General features: G+C 41.8%; 1 protein-coding gene across 1 annotated transcript in view; it reads right to left on the bottom strand.

Annotated features, from left to right (window-relative positions):
- ubr1 (ubiquitin protein ligase E3 component n-recognin 1) overlaps positions 1–23,264 on the bottom strand; it is a 142,121-nt gene extending 118,857 nt beyond the window's left edge. The window contains exons 1-4 of the mRNA XM_033026751.1: positions 23,125–23,264; positions 13,010–13,266; positions 11,661–11,739; positions 5,752–5,859 (exon numbers count right to left, since the gene is read on the bottom strand). Of these exons, the coding sequence (XP_032882642.1) occupies positions 5,752–5,859; positions 11,661–11,739; positions 13,010–13,266; positions 23,125–23,208 (528 nt within the window). The 5' untranslated portion in view covers positions 23,209–23,264. The remainder of the gene's footprint in view (positions 1–5,751; positions 5,860–11,660; positions 11,740–13,009; positions 13,267–23,124) is intronic.
- Positions 23,265–24,271: the final 1,007 nt, after the last annotated feature.

A 24,271-nucleotide genomic window follows, 5' to 3' on the forward strand; every position in this document is an offset into this window, starting at 1 on the left:
TCGCTTCCTCCAATCAACCTGGGTCTCTCTGCCACCAATGGTATTTTTCCTTTCCCATCCACTTGCATCACATTTATGCCGATACTTTAGTTGATTCAAATTCCAATTTCCTTTCTAACATTTTTGCCCACTTCTCAATGCTCACCAATATTTTAATTCTCTACTAACAAATGTTGCTCCCACTTCCAACTGTTCTGCGGCTTCCTCCATTATCAATCCCACAGGTGCTGTTCCTCCAAAGGAACACATTTGCTCCTGCTCCAATTGCTATGGTGATTTATCTGAATAATCTCTCGAACTTCCACAGCATGAGGTAGAGGGCACACAGACTGCTTGCATCACGGCCTGGATTCAGTAACTGGAACACCCAAGAACGAAGGTGGTGGACATTCCCTGGTCCATCGCGAGTATTGACTTTCTCACAATTAAAGGGATCTACAGGAAGTGTAATGGCAATTTCTTAACTTTCCAATGTCCAACTTTTGATTGCCATTATTACTCGGAGATGTAGAAGAGATATAGCTCATGCACTCGCAGATAGTAAAAACAAATCTTCCAGTCGTTATTTCTTGATTCATTGGTCCTTTATTGAAACAAAGAAGTGATTCATATCAAGTATTTCTTATTCCAATATAAATTGTCATGTTTCGTTCTTACTAATTTGAGGAAGGACATCCTTGAGATTGAGGCAGTGCAGTGTAGGTTCACGAGATTGATCCCTGGGATGGCGGGACTGTCATATGAGGAAAGATTGAAAAGATTATGCTTGTATTCACTGGAGTTTAGAATGATGAGGGGGGATTTTATAGAAGCATATAAAATTATAAAAGGACTGGACAAGCTTGATGCAGGAAAAATGTTCCCAATGTTGGGTGAGTCCAGAACCAGGAGCCACTGTCTTAGAATAACGGGGAGGTCATTTAAGACTGAGGTGAGAAAAAACTTTTTCACCCAGAGAGTTGTGAATTTTTGGAATTCCCTGCCACAGAGGGCAGTGGAGGCCAAGTCACTGGATGGATTTAAGAGAGAGTTAGATAGAGCTCTAGGGGCTAGTGGAGTCAAGGGATATGGGGAGGGCAGGCACGGGTTATTGATAGGGGATGATCAGCCATGATCACAATGAATGGCAGTGCTGGCTCGAAGGGCCGAATGGCCTCCTCCTGCACCTTATTTTCTATGTTTCTATGTTACTAACTGTTTCATCTGTGTCGTGTTGTGTAGTAAAAACTGTTGCCTTTGCCATCCCTCGAGGCTGAACTGACTGCCCACTCTCTGTGGCTACGCTAGCCTCCTCAGATGTAAATACGTCCTTCTACGTATCAAATCCTACCCACTAGCATACAAAAAAGATACAGCTAGAAATATCTAGACATGGCTATAATATACTAACAGTAACTAACTGGGGGTGGAAGATTGCAACCTTCACGTGGTTCGCCCTGTTTCAACGAATGCTATCAACCCGGCGTGCACAATCAAATAAGATCAAATAGCACTCTACCCCCAATACCATGTGCCCTCATTTTGCCCACTAATCTCCTATGTGGGACCTTATCAAATGCTTTCTGAAAGTCCAGGTACACTACATCCACTGACTCTCCCTTGTCCATTTTCCTAGTTACATCCCCAAAAAATTCCAGAAGATTAGTCAAGCATGATTTCCCCTTCGTAAATCCATGCTGACTCGGACCGATCCTGTTACTGCTATCCAAATGTGCGGCTGTTTCATCTTTTATAATTGATGGTGAATCTGTGGAATTCACTGCCATAGACACCTGCGGAGGCCTAGTCATTGGGTATTTTTAAAGTGGAGATTGATAGATTCTTCATTCGTAAGGGTACCAAATGTTACGGGGAGAAGGCAGGAGAATGGGGTTGAGAGGGAAAGATAGATTAGGCATGATCAAATGGCGGAGCAGACTCAATGGGCTGAATAGCCCGGTTCTGCTCCTATCTTATCATCTTATGATCTATGATCTAATCCTGTCATTTTCCATATACATTTAAAACAAGAGGGTAACTAAGGAGTAGGTAGGTTCATACAAGGATAAAATTATTAATGCTTGGAGTCAGAGAATGCAGACAACATACCAAATGAGTAGTTTGAATCGGTTTTACGAAGAAGGACATAGAGGATGGTGACCTCAGTGTGGGGAATACCAACATGTTGGAGCATGTTAAAATCTAGAAGGTGGTAGTGTTGGGTATCGTAAAGGGCATTAAGATGGGTAAGTCCTCTGGGGTTAATGATATCTCAATGGGATATTGGCCAAGCTCGTTGAATTCTCTCTTGCCACAGGCAAGGTCACTGAGGGCTGGAGAGTAGCAAATATCTTTATTTGACAAGGGAAATAGAGATAATCCAGGAAATTTAAGGCCAATGAGCCTCACATCTTTGTACTTAGGGTTTTTTCTACATCACTGATCCTGCTGAAAATCCTTTCTGTGAAGATATAGACGTTCTCAAGTCTATTGATTGCACCCTGCTCTATCTCACCACCACTTTCCCCAGTCCCTTCCATGTTTGAAAACTTTCACACTGCTTCTCCAATCGATAATACAGGGTAGATGCTCCCTCCAAGCAAATATTGGGAAGATCCAAACCATTGCCATTGACATCCATCATCAGCTGTCTCATGCTAATTCTATCTCTCTGGCAACTATCGGAGGCGGAATTGAGGGATAGTTCGTAGCTCTGTAAAGTTGGAGAACTATCCTCTTTTTGCAGGCCACATTTTTAATTACTTTATTCATTTTTCAGGGTGTGAGCACTGCTGGCGATGATGGCACCTATTTGCCCATCACTAACTGCCTAAAAGTGGTGGTGGTGAGTCATCCTCATGAATAGTTACAGATATCAATCTGGGGCAGAGGTGATCAGTACAAGAGGAATGGGTTGCACCTGAACTGGGAACCAGTATCCTAGCAGGAAGGTTTGCTCGTGTTGCACGAGTGGGTTTAAATAAGATTGGCGGTGGGCAGGCGGGATGGGGGGTGTCAGGTCGGGTTCTAATGCCGGACTGACGCAGGTGAAAGTCTGGAAGCCAGCATGGAGAGTGATGGCAACAAAACAGATGTCTGTTGAACGATTGCCTTTGATAGAAACTCACATCATAACACTATCTGCATGAACTCAGAAATGTTTACGTGACATTTCTGCTCTGGGAAACGTTCCAGGAAAATCTGATTCAATTGTTTACAACATGCGTCTCCAAATTATTTCAGATTTGCATTTAACTCTCTTTTCTCTGGAATATTGCCAATTTCTCACAAAAGGGAATTGGAAGGGAATAAACCTAGCGATACATGGACACACCAAATCTGAAACCATACAATTATTAGCCATACTATTATTCCCAACATTATACTCTTCCAACTCACCATCGTTGAATAAGCTTCAATTTACAATGTTATTCTTTTGAGTAGAATTAAATATAAATTAAAAAGTTACCCGACACTACGAACCACATTGTGCCTTTTTATTGTTTATTACAATCTATTCCTTTTCTCTGCCATTTCTTATTACACCCTGAAACAATGATTTTAGTTAGAGGGGTGATGAAAATACCGGTTAGGGGGGTGGGAAGGTTGAGGGAAGAAAGCAACTGAGCTGTTTTCATAGATGCTAGTTTAGTTGGATTATGCAAGATATAAGAAGTGCCATTTAAAAAAACGTAGTTATTTCAATATTCGAGAAGAAGCAACCAGATGGATATATTGGAACACTGATACAGATGGTGGTGGTACCTGGAACTTATTAAGCACTAGAAGTTCACACACCACATACACAGTGAATTTCCCACCGGGTGGTTCCAACCTCAGAAACACTCCTCCCTCTGCAAACACCAACCTAATCTTAGCTTGCAACATAACTCAGCAAAATAATCATCTTTATATTGAAGGATGAGGTAGCAATAAATGTGCATTATGTGACCTGACATTTTGCAAGATGTTGAGATGTTAAGACTTGGTCAGGGGTAGATTTTAAACAGTATCTTACAAGATAGATAGATCTGGGGATGGGCTTCCAGAGTCAAGTCGAAGAGATTGTATAGGTTCAGTGACAATGGAAATGGAAATTCACAATCAGCTAGACAAGTCAAATATAAATATCTGATTTATTTATTCACAAGATGCTGCTGGTGCCAGCATTTAAAGTCAAGTTATAAAACTTTGTTTGAGAATAGCTGCAGTTCATGAGGTGAAATTGGTTCCATAGTGCTGTTAGATTGACAATTCCACGATTTTGATATAATGAAGGAAGTGATAAAGTTCTAAATCTGAACTGTTGTAATTTGGAGTTCAGATATAGTTGGCTTCCCACACTCATTCTGACACTGTTCTTCAAGGTGTAGGTAGCAGATTAAAGGGCCTGTCCCACTGTATGAGCTAATTCAAGAGTTTCCCCTGATTCGAACTCGAATTACGGTAATAGCCGCTCATAGGTACTTGGGGCTCTCGAGGACATTTTTCAACATGTTGGGTGGCCGGTTCTCTCTTTCTTGAAAGTATCCAGAGAACCGGCCTCCACATGTTGAAAATTAACATGTAAATGCCACAAATAATTGGGAAGAAAAATGGTGTTTTGGCTTTTACCATCAGAAAACTCGAGTGCAGAAATTCCTTACAATAATAATTGTTGCTTCAATTATATAGGACCTCGGTGAAACAGAAATTCTATTTAGAATTGAGATCTCTTTCCCAAAGAAAGAATATGCTAGCAACAGAGGGGGGAGTCTCCAAAGTTCATTAAATTAAATCCTGGAAGATATTAAACATACCGTAAACTCTAGAGACCGAGACCGAGGTGGGCTCATTGAAACGGACAAACGGGCTTAATAGGGAAGATTCAGGGGTAATATTTAATGTCTGGAGCAGTGTTTCTCAACCTTTTTACCCTTGCGGAGCCCTTGAAATAATTTTCATGTCTCAGGGAACCCCTACATAAAAATTATTATATATTTTTATTAATCTCCTTCTTTCTCTTTCATAAACTTAAAGTTCATAAGGCAAACATAATATATTTTTCTGATTGGTTTAAGCATTTTCTCAAGTTTATTGACAATGCAAAATAAACTGAAATCAAACTACTTGTTCAAAACTGAAGCAAATAAAGGCAAACAGAAGAATTAACCTAAAATAAGGCAGCCAATATCATCAAAGACCCACACCATCCTGGCCGCACACTCATGTCACCATTGCCATCAGGAAGAAGGTACAGGAGCCTGAAAACTGACATGTCCAGGCTCAGGGACAGCTTCTTCCCTACAGCCATCAGGTTATTAAACACGACAACAAATAAGCTCTGAACTGCAACAGACTATCATTATTAATGCACTATATGTGTTATTTATTGAGTATGTGTGCATGTATATATACACACACTGAACTTTTTTTCTTCTCCCGTTATGTACTATGTTTGCATATTCTGTTGTGCTGCTGCAAATAAGAATTTCATTGTCCTATCTGGGACATATGACAATAAAACCCTCTTGACTTGAAAGAGCTAATCCGATGTTCCTAGTCTGCTCATATCCTTTTCCATTCCAACATTTCAAATTTGATATGTAATAAGTGCATTGTAAATCCTCAGGCCATTCTCCAATCCTTAGCAATAAAACTATTGTCGATTGACAAGGAAGATCTTTCATTCAATGGATATGTTCCATCAGTAACCATCCAGCCTTACGTAGTCACCATCGCCAGAAATGTTACAATTAACAAAGACAAAATACTATTACATAAATCTCTTACCTTGGTGTCCTCAGATGCACCGTGTTCATGCTTAATACAAGTAGGTCCAGTCTTCCAGGCTTCAACATCACCACAGTCACAAAACCCACCTCCATTGGAAGAATTCATCTGAATGCAAAATCATACCATGATTAAATGCTGTGGTAACATCCACTTCAAGAAAACAAATTAGAAAAGTGGCAGGATCTTTCTGACAACATATTTCAATACAAAAAGTTATAATACCAAACAGTTTTCATTAGCTGTGAAGTTAGGAGAGAAAATTTGAATGGAACACCTCCAGCTATTGCTATCTTCATTTATCAGCTCCCAGGACTAGTTCGAGTACATGTACAGCCTAAGTGTGGAGGTTATAAATTCTTAATAATCACAAGATATGCCAATAATCAATGTGAACCTTCAGTGGAAAAGTAGCAATATAAACAATTTGGTACAGTATATCATGTACCAGTTTTAATACTGATAAATCATGCTTTCAGCTAAACCTTTGGTACTGATCAATCATCTGATCAGCTCAACCTGCACAAACTCTGGGCCAGAAACCCTTGTTGCATGTATTTGTTGTGCATGGTTTTACCCAGCACCAGAGACCCGAGCTCGTCCTTTCCTCAGGTGCTGTCTGTGTGAATTTTGCACGTTCTCCCTGTGACCACATGGATTTCCTTCAGGTGCTCCGGTTGCTTCCTACATCCCAACGATGTGTAGGTTTGTAGGTTAATTGGCCTCTTTAAATTGTCCCAAGTGTGCAGGGAATGGATGAGAAAGTGATAACATAGAATTAGTGCGAATAGGTGGTTGATGGTCAGCGTGGACTTGGTGGGCCCCCAAGGGCTTATTTCCATGCTGTATCTTTCAATCGGGTCAATCAATCAAACAATGACAGTAAAGGGATGATAATCCAGAACTTTGCCAAGAGCCAGACTTACAGTTATTCCGGATTTTTGGATATTACTCTTATTAATAGACCAACACACTTTTAATTCACTTATTTTTACATTACTTGTGGGAACTTAAGACATTTTGTGGGAGCGTAAGAAATATTGTGACAAATCCAGGGTGCTCAAAGAAAAGTGCTCATTGAGGTTGAAGGGCAACATAGGAAATAGCTCAGTGTGCCCAATGCAGAACCATGGGATTTCCAAACAATCACTTGGAGTTTGACTAAAACTACAAATGCCATTTTGGCTATCTGACATTGATAGTAATTCCCATAAAAGACTCATTGGTTTTTACATTTTTCAAAAAGAAACACAATCTTCTGTCAGCAGAAAATCGCTCTACCCCACTGCAAAATCGCCAGCCTTGATTCCCAGGACCAAAAGAGAATTTTAGAAGCATATTACCCAATCATATTCTGTATAGAACATACTGATATCTATCCAAAGATCTTCATCTCCATTTCCAACCAGCCCCATTTCCGACCATTAGCTTTTAGATTTCAGTTTGGGCTAAAAGATCAATTATATTTTAGCAGCAAAGAAGGGATTTCTTGCATGGGTCGCATTTATTCCTTCACCAGGAGCTTTATACATCCCCTGGTTTTAACAAAAAATCACATTACTGCTCATGAGATTTTTGCATGTAGCTATCTATTTTGCTTAATGCCCATGAGCATGTAAAAGATGGTTCGAGTCAAAGCATTGTACAGCTCAGAAACACCTTTGGCTCACCACATATATGGTGACCATCAAGTACCCATCTACACTAATTGCACTTACCAAGACTTGTGGGCTATTGACAATTCAAGTGATTGCTAAATACATTTTGTATGTTGAGTGAATCTCTGCCTCCGCCACCCATATGGGCAGTGCATTTCACATTGCAATCTTCTATTTAGGAAAAAACAATTTTCTTCAGATCCCCTCTAATTCTCTTACAGCCTATCTAAAGACTGCTCAGTACTGAAATATTCCATTCCAGACAACATCCTTGGAAATCTTCCTGCACAGCCAGCCCCTAAAACTACAATAATGTACTCCAAAACAGATTTTTCTTTAAACAAATTTACCAAAATAAATATTAATAGTTCACAGAGAGATCAAGATCTCCAGCCTAGCTTGGTCAGCCCATCTGCTACATGGAGGCTCAGTATAACATGCAGTATTTACGTTCCCTAATAATTCTCAGCAACAACAGAGCAGCAGGCATAAAGCCAAATGCATTTGCAACGACTCATATAGATGCCATTATCAGATGCAATCATCAGATATCATCTGAAATCCCAACCTTTACCAACCAGAAGACAAGTGACATAATGTTTACAGGAACATAATCACTAAATTTCCCTCCAATTACACAGCTTCCTCACATACATAGCAACATGAAAAACATAGGTCGATATCCTGAAACATTCAAACTTCACCTGACCTGAACCATTCCAAGTGCAGCAAACTGACAATACAGTACTCTCCATAATGTTTGGGACAAAGACCCATGATTTATTTATTTGCCTCTGTACTCCACAATTTGAGATTTGTAATAGAAAAAAAATCACATGTGGTTAAAGTGCACATTGTCAGATTTTTAATAAAGTCCATTTTTATGCACTTTGGTTTCACCATGTAGAAATTACAGCTGCGTTTATACATAGTTCCCCTATTTCAGGGCACTATAATGTTTGGGACACATGGCTTCACAGGCGTATGTAATTGCTCAGGTGTGTTTAATTGCCTCCTTAATGCAGGTATAAGAGAGCTCTCAGCACCTAGTCTTTCCTCCAGTCTTTCCATCATCTTTGGAAAATGTTATTGCTGTTTATCAACATGAGGACCAAAGTTGTGCCAATGAAAGTCAAAGAAACCATTATGAGACTGAGAAACAAGAATAAAATTGTTAGATACATCAGCAAAACGTCAGGCTTACCAAAATCAACTGTTTGGAACATCATTAAGAAGAAAGAGAGCACTGGTGAGCTTACTAATCACAAAGGGGCCGGTAGGCCAAGGAAGACCTCCACAGCTGATGACAGAAGAATTCTCTCTATAATAAAGAAATAAATCCAAACACCTGTCCGACAGATCAGAAACACTCTTCAGGAGTCAGGTGTGGATTTGTCAATGACCACTGCCTGCAGAAGACTTCATGAACAGAAATACAGAGGCTACACTGCAAGATGCAAACCACTGGTTATCCACAAAAATAGGATGGCCGGGTTACAGTTTGCCAAGAACTACTTAAAAGAGCAACCACAGTTCTGGAGAAAGATCTTGTCGACAGATGAGGCAAAGATTAACTTATATCAAGTGATGGCAAGAGCAAAGCATGGAGGAGAGAAGGAACTGCCCAAGATCCAAAGCATACCACCTCATCTGTGAAACACGGTGGTAGGGATGTTATGACCTGGGCCTGTATGGCTGCTGAAGGTACTGGCTCACTTATTTTCATTGATGATACAACTGCTGATGGCAGTAGCATAATGAATTCTGAAGTGTATAGTCCAGGGGTTCCCAATCTTTTTTGTCCCGTTTACCCCTGGCAACTTTAATAGCACATAACAATGTTATTTCATTTATGAACAACTAATGATGAACAGATACCAATATACCAGAACCAAACAGTCAGTCAGTCAATGAGTAAAAAGATGTACAAATCCATTATCAACAAATTTACCCCCTGGGTAGGCAAAATTTACCCCAGGTTGGGAACCCTTGGCATAGACACATCCTATCTGCTCAAGTTCAAACAAATGCCTCAAAACTCATTGGCCGGTGGTTCATTCTACAGCAAGACAATCAAGTTCAAATTTATTTGTCACATGCACCATAAGGTACAGTGAAATGTAATTTACCATGCAGCGTTACAATTAAAAAAGGACATAATACACAACATAATTCAACACTGATATCCACCACAGCATTCTTCACTGTGGTGGAAGGCAATACAGTTCAGACAGTTCTCCTCCTCCCTTGTTCACCCGTAGTCAGGGCCCTGACCCTCCATAGTCGCCGCTACGGACGGCCCGATGTTCAAGCACTCTGGTCGGGATGGTTGGAGCCCTGGGCCCGACTCCGGTAAAGGCCGCACCAAACCAGCTGTAAGGCCACGAGGAGGGAGGCGAAGAAGCGACAAGGAAGAAAGTCGCATCTCTGTCGAGGTATTTGCCTGAAAACAGTTTCCCCCTATTCCCACCCACCACCCCCCACACAAGACATACAGAGAAACACTAAAACATAATGTTGGACACACTAAAAAAAAAACCCCAAAAAAGTCGAGACAACGAACCTGCTGCAGGTGAGGCAGCTGACTCGCAGCGCCACTGAGAACCAGAGACAATGATCTCAAACATACTGCTAAAGTTTTTCAAAGCTAAACAATGGTCAATTCTTGAGTGGCCAAGTCAATCACCCGATCTGAACCCAATTGTGCATGCCTTTTATATGCTGAAGGGACTAGCCCCCCCAAAAAGCATGCTAATGATGGCTGCAATACAGGCCTGGCAGAGCATCACCAGAAAAGACACCCAGCGACTGGTGATGTCCATGAATCGCAGACTTCAAACAGTCATTGCAGGCAAAGGATATGCAACAAAATACTAAACATGACTACTTTCATTTACATGACATTGCCATGTCCCAAACATTATGGTGCCCTGGAATGAGGGGGGGGGGGGGCTATGTATAAACACAGCTGTAATTTCTACATGATGAAACCAAAATGTATAAAAATCGCCTTTATTAAAATGTGACAATGTGACAATGTGACATTTTTTCCAGGATGTCGTCTGCACACCAAAGCTCGCGTTTGACGCCAAACTTGACCCGTAACGACCCACGGTCAACCCAGGTCTGTACAACTGTAGCGGCTGCCTCCTCCCCGGAGACCGGGGAGACACTTAAACATCTGTAAATCATTGCTTAAATGTTAGTCAGTTAGTTTGGAGGGCTTTTATGTGAAGGGGGGGGGGGGGGAGGGGGGGAAACTTTAATTCTTAGTCCCCTACCTGGTCGGAGAGGCGGGGAGCGGGCAATGCCTTACCGGGTCGCCGTGCAGTAAGCTCCGGAGCGCTGTGGCCGCCGACTCCCAACATTGTTGGGATGCGGGCGTCCGGCCGCGGGCAGCGCCGGTTGTAGCTCCGACCCTGGCAACTCTACCTCTGGCTGCGCGGCGCTCCAAATCCAGCGCGGCCCGCGGCCGGACGCCCGCAGCCCCAGCTCCGCGATGTTGTGTGTCGGCGGCCACAGTGCTCCGGAGCTTACCGCACGGTGACCCGGTAAGGCATTGCCCGCTCCCCGCTGGTATCCCAGCGCTGCGACGCCGCCGACTCTCAACATCGCGGAGCTGGGGCTGCGGGCGTCCGGCCACGGGCGGCGCTGGATTTGGAGCGCCGCGCAGCCAGGGGTAGAGTTGCTCCGGAGCTTACTGCACGGCGACTCGGTAAGGCATTGCCCGCTTCCCGCCTCTCCGACCAGGTAGGGGACTAAGAATTAAAGTTTCCCCCTTCACCCCCCCCCCACCACATAAAATCCCTCCAAACTAACTGACTAACATTTAAGCAATGATTTACAATGATTCCCCGGTCTCCGGAGAGGAGGCAGCCGCTCCAGACTTTTCAAACCGCCCGCGCTACCTACCTAATCTACGCTAAAAATCTTCCATTCCGAAATCCGAAAAATTCCGAAATCCGAGAAGTGTCTGGTCCCAAGGCTTTCGGATAAAAGGTTGTGCACCTGTATTACAAATCGCAAATTGTGGAGTACAGACGCAAATAAATAAATGACTGGTCTTTGTCCCAATTATGGAGGGCACTGTATATAACCAACCTTATCCACAAGACCTAAATCCCTAGAGTTTTTTTTCCCCCCTAATCAAATACTTCCACAAACTGTAAAACTTATAACTGATACATTTTCCACAAACACCTTCCATTCCAGTTTAAACACAGGATAAAACCAAAAAGGCAAGACAAATACCTTATACCGATGATTTCGGTGAACACTATTTTGGAAACAGTCCATGCACAGTACGCAAGTGGGATCGAGTGCACAGTCTCTATAACAGAAAGGATGCATATTGTTAGAATGTCTAACACGTTGATAATTTTTTATTTACTTAGAATATATTTAACACTGTGAGACCTGACAGAAGAATCTAAAATTATGAGAGGCATAGATAGGGCAGAATCTTTTTTCCAGAATGGAAAAATCAAATACGAGAGAGGGCATATCTTTAAGGTGAGAAAGGCAAGGTTTAAAGGAGATGAGCGAGCCAAGTTATTTTATTACAGAGGGTGGTGAGTGCCTGGAACACGCTGCTGGGGGTGATAGTTGAAGCAGATAAAATAGCAGCATTTAAGAAACTTTTAGATGGGCATATGGTTAAGCAGGGAATGAGGGCATATGGATTATGTGCAGGCAGATACGAGTTGGTCTTGAAATCATGTTTGGAACAGGCATTGGGCGCCGACGGGCTTGTTCTTGTGCTGTACTGTTCTATATTCTATTTCTATTTGTGACACATCCTAATCAGTGTGATAGAACCCTGGTATGTGGGAGGATGTTTGGCTCTTGATCGATAGATCAGATAGATCAAGATGTGTCTATAGTCCCATAATCCTGTCCCTTCGCCACAGTTGTTCAACTGCCCAATATTCATTATTTATCCAACTTCACTTTGGAAGTTACTCCTGAAATTGCTTCTGTGCGCCTTTCAGATCACATTATCATCATATGGAAAGTTTCTAATCTCCTCTGCAATTTCTTTTGTCAATTGCCTTAATTTGATGAAGTACAATGGAAGTGTAGTCACTCTCGTGGTTTGGGAACTATGCAAGTGAATTTGCTTGATTAGTTTCCATCTGTTTTTGTACTTTACTCAATCACTAAATTGACCTTGTTTTTGGGATTAGGACAAATCTGATTATGAACATATTGAATTAATAGCTTTCCTGCACTCATCCAAAATACATTTTTGTGGTGTGGATATGAATGATTAACCATGGACGTGGCCTTTCTCACGACCTGTACTTCAAAACCAAGTAGACTATGCTGTCAGAAATTTATTTACAGATTTCTTGTACTCAAGTGCGGCATTCCCTTGAATCTTTTTATTATTCATTTTTGAGATGCAGTCGCTACAGAAGCCTGGATTTATTGCCCCTGAAAGGTGATGGGAGCTGCACTTTTGAACCAACCTGTGGAAGTATTGAGCAGGGAGCTCCAATTTTTATAAATAAAACGTTTAATAGTCAGTCATATATAATTGAAGACTAATACAAAACAGCACAAGAGGAGCAAAATGCTGTGCTCAATGTACATCTCACCGACAGGAATACGTGGTCTCTCCTCCTTTGAAAACCCGGCCACATAGCTGTGATGTCGTGTTGTTTTGTTCCAGCTTTGCAAAACCAACTTCGGGGGATTCTCCAAATAGAAACCATTCCAAGGTTTGGAACAATATGTGATAGGCCTGCTCCTCTTCAGGTACCTTGGCGTCTGAGCCTGAACAACGTACTGAAGGGACATATTCCATAAAGTGTTGATATATTCCCGAATACAAATCAACTCCTTCCTGCCAATTCTGCAAGACAAAATAAAATTGTCAGTTGCAATCAAAGCTTCCCACTGTTACCTTTTGGACCAAATGTGCAGTCTGAATGAATGTCATTCCAGATCATCAAAACTCATTTGCTGAAAATGCTTTTGCAAAATTAACCTAAAAAAAATTCCATAAAATTGCCATAAAGAACCAGTTCAACGTACACAAATGTATACTTAATTTTTATCATTGCCTACTTTTCCTTTCATGATGACTCCGTCTGTGCTTGTATTTGTCATGTTTTACCCTAGTACATTAGAGCTTGCACCTCCGCAGCCCACAATTCAAACCAAATGGGAACAGGGAAACACCACCACCTTCAACTCTCCCATCGTTTTACCTGGTCTGATCCTTCATTACGTATAAAAGTTGAGTACTCACGTTGCAGCTGTATAAAACTTTGGTTTGGCCACAATTACAATTATTGTGTTGCCACACTATGGGAAGGATGTGGCGGCTTTGGAGAGGGCAGAGAAGAGGTTCACCAGGACGTAGCCTGGATTAGAAATATTAGCTATATTATAAAAAAGAGGTTGGACAAACTCGGATTGTTTTCCCCAGAGCACTGGAGGCTGTGGGACGACCTGCTAGAAATAATAAAATGATTCGAGGCAATAACAGGGTGGATAGTCAGAACCTTTTTCCACTTCAAAATAATGTTATTTTTAAATAAAGGGTCTACGGCAAAGAACCCTTTTCTTCTAATCAGGACACATCTCCCATGACGCATATTTTAAGGTTATGAGTACAAATCTTCACATCCTTTCTCTGATTTATGTCCACATAATCTCCAACAGATTATTTCATAAATCAAAAATGAACAATCAAAGCAAAGAAATGTCAGGCTTTCTCCATTATCAATACTTCTATTTTTCCATTAATACGTCAGTGTAATACTAAACGCTAGAGCATGCAAAAGTAGATTAAATGTATTTGCAGTCACTGCTGGTATTTTGTAACAACCTGTTCTATAAGTAGCATTTACAAAACATTTCAATTATTAGACTATTTCACCATGTGGCATTTTGGATCAGGGACAGAGTGAGAATTAGTGACAAGTATATTTTGAATTCTTATAGAAATCTCTCCAAAAAGTTTCAAATTTTACTGTACTTTGATTAAGACATCCTGTTTTGTACACAGAGTACATATAACTTGTTTGCAGAAAATATAGTACTCAGAATACCCTGATTTTCGTTATAGTGAAGCAGTTATAGTGAGGCGGCAAAGAGCAACATGGCTTTCTTCAACACACTTCCTGTCAATAAAGAATGGAAACAAGCAGAGGGGCTTTAAAGGTAAAAATACGTTGGTGAGGTGCCTCACAGGAAGTAAATCGACAAAGTTCAAATGCAAGGAGCTGTGAATAACATACAGGCAGCTTGAGAATTTATTACAAAACAGAAAGCAAAGAGCGGGAATAAGCGCTGTTTCTCAGGAAGGTTGTGACTAGTGGGGTACTGCAGGAATCACTGTTTGTGTCCCGACATTTGATCTACATTAGATCTGTCAACAATTTAACTGAGGAGACCAAATGTAATATCCCAAGTTTGTTGATGGTACTAAACTAGGTAGGACTTGAGCAAGAAGGATGAAATGCAGTTTCAAATGGTTATGGACAAGCTGAGTAAATTGACAAGCACATAACAGATGCAATATAAATTTGGAAAAAAGTTTTTTTATTTCTTTGATGCATAAGAGAGAAAAACAATCCATTTTAAATGGCAATTAAGATTTGATAATATTGATCAATGGGACACAAGAGTCCCTGCACACGAATACCTGAAAGCTAACAAGTGTAGCAAGGTAATAGAAAGACAATTGATCAGCTGGCTTTTATTACACGTAAATTTGAGTACAAGAATAAATATGTCTTACTAGCCTTTGAGTCTAAATCTGTGCCGGTAAATTACCAGAGATTATTCTGAGGGATAAGATATATATGCACTTATATGGACATGGGCTGATTAGGAGCATGGTTTTGTACGTGTGAGGTCATGTCTCACGAAACGGAGTTTTTTTTGAAGAAGTGACCAAAAAGTTTGATGACAGAGCTGTAGACGTATATATGGATTTCATCAAGGCATTTGACAAGGTTGCACATGGTAGGCTGCTCTGAAAGGTTAGAGTCCATGGAATACAAGGAGAGATAAGTCTTCTCCACTTATCACCTCTAGCTTTGGTTACTGTCTCCACCTTTCTCTCCCCCAATCTGATTCATCTGCTAACTCCTCCGACCAAGATCCACCTATCGATTGCCAGCTCTTGCCCCATCCCTCTTTCTACCAGCTACATCCCTTTAACTCCATCAGACTGAAGGGTCCCAATCCCTTACGTCGTCTGTCCATTTCTCTCCACAAATGTTGCCCGACCTGCTGTTTTCTTCTGCACGGACTCGGTGGGCGGAAGGGCCTGTTTCCATGCTGTATCTGAGCGAAGCTAATATATTATGACACAAATAGAGAAAGGTCATCTTGGACATGACCTTGTGCAATATGCAAGGCTAATTACTTATTTCATGGTAAAGGATCTTCTGCAGAAAAGTGAAAAAGGTTTTGTGAGCGGTTAAGTGTCGAATAGGTCAGGAGGACACATTATTGACAACAATGCTGAATACAAGATTCAACTGTTTTGTGAGTCAGTGTCAATTAGCTGAAGATTATTGAAAGATTAGACCACAATGCATCATACCTTTAAAAATATCCAAAAATTCTCAACAGATGAAATAAAAACTCCATGAAATAAGTGATCGTCTTAATTTAGGATGATCAGAATGGGTGAAATGGGGTTAGTGTTAACTGTCTTTCTCCATGGAGCCTGTTTGACCTGTTGAGTATTTCATATTTTTCCTTCAAGTTTCCTGTTAGCTTTTTTCCCCTCATTTTTCAGATTAAAAATGATAGAAACCAGCTTGCAATATCCCAGGAAGTGAAAGGATTGTGAGTGTTTCATTGTTATGTTCCAAAGTTCACCGATGAACTTAAAATGCACAAGAAATAAAAATACAAGAGGCTTTATATAAAAGAATATCAGTAGTAAAGATAAGTGCAAATTTCAGAGAAAATGACAGAAAAATGATAATGGGAAATGAGGAAATTACAATTAAACAAATAACGGAAGTCTTAATAAATGTACCAGATACTGTTTAGAAGCAAGGGCCCAATATATGTCAGTGAGAAATTTATTGGAGAAACTAAGGGGCCTGTCCCTCTTGGCGATTATTTAGGCGACTGCCGGCGTCATATCAGGGTTTGCAACGCTTGAAAAAACAATTAGCGTCAATACATCATCACACCGCGTAACGCCCCATCACGCCGCAACTTTTTCGGTGACCTGATATGTCAGTCAATTATGCCAGCAGTCGCCAAAAAAAAAATTGCCAAGTGGGACAGGCCCTTAAAGCTTCTAAATACTAGTAAAATCTGGGCCAGTTAACCTGCCAGTTCACTGTGAGGTAGGCACAAAGAATTTGCAAGGAGATATGAATAGATTTAGTAAGTAGACATGAAGTTGCCAGACAGAATGTAATGTGGCAAAATGTGACTACTTGTTCCATTCTACTCCAAACCTTTATTTAAAGTTCAAGTTCACATTTCAAGTCACATTTATTGTCACATGCACCAATTAAGGTATAGTGAAATTTGAGTTACCATGCAGCCATACAATCAAAAAGAACACAATAAACAATAGAATTTAACATAAACATCCACCACAGTGGAATCACCATTCTTCACTGTAATGGAAGGCAATAACATTCAGTTAATCTTCCTCCATTTGTTCACCCGTGGTCGGGGGTTTGAACCCTCCGCAGTCGCCACTATGGATGGCCGAATGTACAAGCCCCCTCTTCGGGATGAACGAAACTCCAACGTCGGAACACACACTCCCAGAGTTCCCGAATCGACCACTTTCTTACCGGAGACCACGGCTTCACGATGTTATAGGCCACAGGCCGGTGGTCGGAGCATTTCTTCTGAAGATCCCCAGCAAGGGATCGCCCCGCTCCGCGATGGTAAAATACTCCCCGCGCCTGCTGCTGAAGCTCTGGGTCGGCTCCGAGAAAGGCTGCACCAATACAGTTGTTAGGCCACGAGGAGGGCGAAGATGCAACAAGGAGAAAAGTCGCATCTCTGTAGAGGTAAGGAACTGAAAACGGTTTTCCCCTATTCCCCCCCACCACCCCCCATACTAAAACATACGTTTAAACATTCTAAAAAACAAAAAAAGTCGAAAGGACGAACACGCTGCTGGCAAGGCTACCGCTCATGGCGCCACCCGATTAAATGGCAAGAAAGTAGCAAATACTGCTGTAAAGTCACATGTTGATTTTTCTAGATACAGGAAGTAAACATAAGAAGAATTCAGCATTCATTTAGGAAGCCATTTGCTCTGTTGAACTTTATTGAAAAGAAACTGGTATATAAAAGTAAGAATATTTTGCTGAAACCCCGCATGCAATACTGCGAGAATCTCTGAGGAACTTAGGGAAATATATATTTGCCTCGGAATCGGTAACATCCAATCAATCCAGGGGGCTGATCTTGGAAGAGAGAATGATGAAAGTATCCTGTAATCACTGGAGAAGTTTGACTGAATACAATGCCCTCCATAATGTTTGGGACAAAGACCAATCATTTATTTATTTGCCTCTGTACTCCACAATTTGAGATTTGTAATAGAATAAATCACGTGGTTAAAGTGCACATTGTCAGATTTTAATAAAGACCATTTTTATACATTTTAGTTTTACCATGTAGCAATTACAGCAGTGTTTATACATAGTCCCCCCATTTCAGGGCACCATAATGTTTGGGACACAGCAATGTCATGTAAATGAAAGCAGTCATGTTTAGTATTCTGTTGCATATCCTTTGCATACAATGACTGCTTGAAGACTGTGATTCATGGACATCACTAGTTGCTGGGTGTCTTCTTTGGTGATGCTCTGCCAGGCCTGTATTGCCGCCATCTTTAGCTTATGCTTGTTTTGGGGGCTAGTACCCTTCAGTTTTCTTCTCAGCATATAAAAGGTATGCTCAATTGGGTTCAGATCAGGTGATTGACTTGGCCACTCAAGAATTGACAATTTTTTTGCTTTGAAAAACTCCTTTATTACTTTAGCAGTATGTTTGGGATTATTGTCTTGCTGTAGAATGAACCGCTAGCCAGTGAGTCATTTGAGGCGTTTGTTTGAACTTGAGCAAGTAGGATGTGTCTATACACTTCAAAATTAATTATGCTGCTACCATCAGCAGTTGTATCATCAATGACGATAAGCGAGTCAGTTCCTTCAGCATTCATACATGCCCAGGCCATAATACCCCCATCACCATGTTTCACAAATGAGGTGGTATGCTTTGGATCTTGAGCAGTTCTTTCTCTCCTCCATACTTTGCTCTTGCCTTCACTCTGATATAGGTTAATCTTAGTCTCATCTGTCCACAAGGCCTTTCTCCAGAACTGTGGTTGCTCTTTCAAGTACTTGTGGGCAAACTGTAACCTGGCCATCCTATTTTGCGGTTAACCAATGGTATGCATTTTGCAGTGTAGCCTCTGTATTTCTGTTCATGAAGTCTTCTGCGCACAGTGGTCATTGACAAATCCACACCTGGCTTCTGAAGAGTGTTTCTAATATGTCGGACCCTATCTAGTTTAAACCATTTAGTGTAATTGTGCTTTTGTCCAAGTATGATTTAATGGAGTTTTCCATTTTGCCCCATGAGTAAATTGGAATTTACTTTCAAGGATATTGCTTTTATGGGATTTTATAACCTCTTCAGGATATTATGCTTTTGAAAAGGGGTCTTTTGTCAGGAATATCATACGCTGTGTGTTAAATAAAATTGTTGACAGCACCTTGAATGTAGAACAAGTTAGTAAGTTAATTTTCCCTCCATAGGATATGTGAAAATGGTGTTTTCTTTGACTGATAATTAATTTCCAAAATAAATAGATAATTGGTTATGCTGGAAATAAGGAAGTAAAGGTGACATAGTTTCAGCAACAATAAATATACCATAAATTATTACTCATTCTAATTATGCACGACCATGATAGCACAAAAATACATTGAACAACCATAGTAGTGGTTCAGTACTGAGGTAGGTTTGTGCAGGGAAGTTCAAGGTTACAGTTTGCCAAGAAGTACTTAAAAGAGCAACCACAGTTCTGGAAAAAGGTCTTGTGGACAGATGAGATGAAGATTAACGTACCAGTATATCAGAGTTATGGCAAGAGCAAAGTATGGAGGAGAAAAGGAATTGCCCAAGATCCAAAGCATACCACCTCATCTGTGAAACACGGCGGTGGGGGTGTTATGTCCTGGGCATGTATGGCTGCTGAAGGTACAGGCTCACTTATCCTCATTGATGATACAATTGCTGTTGGAAGTAGCATAATGAATTCTGAAGTGAAAAGACACATCCTATCTGCTCAAGTTCAAATAAATGCCTCAAAACTCATTGGCCAACAGTTCATTCTACAGCAAGACAGTGATCCCAAACATACTGGTAAAGCAACAAAGGAGTTTTTCAAAGCTAAAAAATGGTCAATTCTTGAGTGGCCAAGTCAATCACCCGATCTGAACCCAATTGAGCATGCCTTTTATATGCTGAAGAGAAAACTGAAGGGGACTAGCCCCCAAAACAAGCATAAGCGAAATATGGCCTGGCAGAACATCACCAGAGAACACACCGAGCAACTGGTGATGTCCATGAATCGCAGACTTCAAGCAGTCATTGCATGCAAAGGATATGCAACAAAATACTAAACATGACTACTTTGTAAATACATGACATTGGTGTGTCCCAAACATTATGGTGCCCTGAAATGGGGCGACTAAGTATAAACACTGCTGTCATTTCTACATGGTGAAACCAAAATGCATAAAAATGGTCTTTATTAAAATCTGACAATGTGCACTTCAACCAAGTGATTTTTTCTATTACAAATATCAAATTGTGGAGTACAGAGGCAAATAAATAAATGATGGGTCTTTGTCCAAAACATTATGAAGGGCACTGTAGATGTTCAAAGACTCAACAGTGGATCTGAACGAATACGTCACGGTTGTACCGACTTCATCGGGAAATGTATGGAATAGTGTATTCTCAGGTATTCATGTCTGTCAATACAGGGTCATATAAAAACTTCAGGAACAATCTTGAGAAGTCCATCGAGAAAGCAAAGAGGTACTTTCAGTCTGAAATGGAAGCAAACGGATGTTGGGTACCTGTGGTAGGGCTCGCCATGCCTTTATTTCCTATAGGGAGAAACCAAGTAGCTCAAATGAGGGTAAAGCATCACTCCCAGACGGGGTCAATGCTTTCTATGGTCTCTTCGAAAGGGAGTTCAATGCACCTTCTCAAGCCACCAGTCTCTAAGAACACTGTGGTCTCAGTCACTGACGTAAATGTCAGAAGATCCTTCACGAGGGTGAACTATCAGAAAGCAACCAACCCTGAGGGTTTGCCTGACCACGTTTTCACAACGTGCACAGACTAACTGGCTGCAACCTCTTCAATCTCTCCCTCGAGGTCCCCATATGCTTTAAAACAACATCCATAATACCCGTGCCCAAGAAGCACAAGGCAATTTGACTCCATGACTACTGACCGACAGCAATCACGACTGCTGTGATGAAGCGCTTTTGAGAGAACGGTTATGAAGCATATCAACTCCCACCTTAGTCAGGACCTGGACCCACTATAATTCACCTACCATGTCAGCAGATCGTCAGCAGATGCAATCTCGCTGGCTCTCCAATTGGACAACAACAACTTGCTGTCATCCTCTCTAGACCCTTCATCAAACTCGGGGAACATGGTCTCCGCTCATCCCTATGCAGGTGGATCCTTGACATCCACATCGGCAGAGCAATCAGTACCAATTGGCAACAGGCTTCCTCCTCGTCTAACATCAGCACAGGAACACCGCAAGTCTAGTGCTCAGTCCCTTGCTCTACTCTCCGTCTACCCATCATTATGGAGACAGACATAGCTACAACTTCTTTTTTTTTAAAATAAGCTGATGATACCATCATTGTTGGATGAATAATGGGTCAAGTTGAGTCAGAGTACAGGAGGCAGATTGATAAACTGATGGAATTGTGCCAGAACAACAATCTTGCCCACAACGTTAGCAAGACCAAGGAACTTTAGAAAGGGAAAGCCGAGCAGCCATAAACTTACCGTCAGAGGGGATGGTGATGGAGAACATCAAAAGCTTCAAATTCCTTGGTGTTCATATCTAAAAAAATCTGTCCTAGGACCAGCACATTGATGCAATAACAAGAAGTTCATCAAAGCTTGTGTTCCTTTGAAGATTGAGATTTGCTGAATACTCCGCCGAACCTTTACATCATGGCCTCGTTTGGGGACTTGTATGTCCAAAATGAAGGAGGCTGCATAAAGTAGTGGACATTGCTGGGTCCATCAAAGGTATTGACCTCCCCACCACTGAAAGGATCTACATGGAAACCTACTTTAAAAAGGCATCTGGAATCAAAGATACATTTCCTTTGCCATGCTCTCATCTCACTGCTACCATTGAGGTGGTGGTACAGGAGCCTGAAAACAGTGACCTTTAGGTTCAAGGACAGGTTCTTCCCACCAACCAATTGTATCTTGAATCACACTTCACAAACCTATCTCCAACCCTACCTCAGCAACGATTTACATACTTCTGTTTGCATTATTATGGCCCGGTTACCAAGTATGACTGAACTTTAATTTATTATATTATTGATTTTTGAATATTTATAGGTATATTATTTTATCAGTAGGCCTGCAAATAATTGCTCCGTTCCCTTTCCATTATACTTAAAAACTCTTGACTTGATATTCATCATTGACAGTAGTCAGAAGGGCTGAGGTGGAAGAACGTGGATTCAAATTCCTCTTCCATGTCACCTCAGGGACACTCAGATCATCTCCCACTCATCTCAGTCCTGCCAAGTCCAAGCAAACCTCTTCCCACCATCAAGTGCCCTCTCAGCAGGATTCTCAGATTATATCCCCCCCCCCCCACCTTCCCACAACAGAGATAACTAAAACTAGAGGGCATAGATTCAAGAAAAGGCCTAAGAGATCCAGAGATCAGAGATTTTTATTTCCATCCACACGATGACTGTGTGCTGCCTGAGGAGGGTCAGGACAGATAGATAGAGAGAGGTAGATGGAGAGAGTGATAGTTGAAATAGGTAGAGAGATAGAGAGATAGATAGATAAATAGATAGATAAAGACTCTCACAACATCATAAGTATCTAGGTCAGCACTTGCCACGGCAGTGAAGGCTGCAGACAGTGCTGGTAAACAGGAAAGTACAGAGGGGTCAATGATAGAAATGGTGGAGTGTTGTTTGACTCCAGGGAACTCCCCCTTTCTTCAGCACCCTGGACCCTAATTCTCTTTGTCTCCAGCTAATAGATCACAACTCTTGATTCCCGGAGCTCGACCCTCCCAGTTAAAACCCAGCTTCCCACACCCCCTGCCCCTAGTATCCTCTCCCCCCTGCGCTTCCAATCCCACGACCCGGCGCCGTATACCCCATCTCCCAGCACCACTACTTCCCATCCTCTACTCCACCCTCACCTCGTCTTCCCATATTTCTCTACCCACACTACGCTCCAACCCCCCAGCTCCCAGCGCATATTTGGTACCCTGTGCCACCCGAGCTGATACCCCAACTCGCACTTCCTTCTGCAGCCCCCAACCCCCACCATTCTTCCTCCCTGCCCCGGCTGGTTTCCCAGTCCAGACCCGTTGCCGACGGCGCTATAACCGGCAGCCGATTCCTGCCACCACTCGCCCAGCCCAGAACAACCGTGCTCGCTCGCTCACCCTGACCACTTGCTCGGGCTCCGGCCATCTCCCGATGACCAGCTCTCGGCCGGCACTCGGTTCCTTCCTATCCTCCTCCGCCATCTTCACCCACCCGGACTGAGCAAACTCAATCCCTGCTGCGCAAGGCCCGGCCCGGCCCACCTCGCCGCCGCTTCACCACCCTTTTCCGGCTGAGGCTGTCGACACTTTACGGCAGCTGCCCAGAATGGGGGAAGCATGGTCCTGGTCCGCACGCCTATCGCCACCTGTCGACAGACAGCCAAACGTTGACAGCTGTGCTACAATAATGGAAGATAGACAAAAAGTTAAAGTTCAAGTTCAAGTGAGTTTATTGTCATGTGTCCCTGTATAGGACAATGAAATTCTTGCTTTGCTTCAGCACACAGAAAATAGTAGGCATTTACTACAAAATAGATAAGTGTGTCCATATGCCATGATATAAATATATACACACATGAATAAATAAACTGATAAAGTGCAAATAACAAAAAATGGTTATTAATAATCAGAGTTTTGTCTGAGCCAGGAGTAACAAAAATCTGGAGTAACTCAGCGGGACTGGCAGTATCTCTGGAGAGAAGGAATAGATGACGTTTCTTCATACTGAGAGTCAGGGGAGAGGGAGTCTAGAGATATGTAAGGGTAAGGTGTGAAAACGGCATCAAAGCAGCCGCTAGTCAATGAAATTTACAATGGTCCTTTGTCAAGTCAAGTCTATTTGTCACATACACATACGAGATGTGCAGGGAAATGAAAAGTGGCATTGCTCGCGGACTTTGTGCAAAAAGACAAACAAACAAACAACCAAACAAACTACAAACAGAATGTAACAGAATCACATATTCTTTTTCATATTAAATATTGTGGGCGGAAGGAAAAAGGAAAAAAAAACAGCGATTTAAAAAAAAATGGATGAGGGGAAGGTGGACGAGGCATACAAACAGTAAAAATTAATCAGAAGGACAGTGAAACTAGTCAGAGAACTAGGGTGGGGGATGGAGAGGGTAAGCAAGGGTTACTTGAAGTTCGAGAAATCAAAAATCATGACACTGGGTTGTAAGCTCCCAAGCAAAATATGCGGTGCTTTTCCTCTAATTTGCGTTGGGTCTCACACTGACAGTGGATGAGGTCCAGGACATAAAGG

This window comes from Amblyraja radiata, chromosome 9 (genome assembly GCF_010909765.2).
Source record: "Amblyraja radiata isolate CabotCenter1 chromosome 9, sAmbRad1.1.pri, whole genome shotgun sequence".
In the NCBI taxonomy this organism is placed as follows: domain Eukaryota; kingdom Metazoa; phylum Chordata; class Chondrichthyes; order Rajiformes; family Rajidae; genus Amblyraja; species Amblyraja radiata.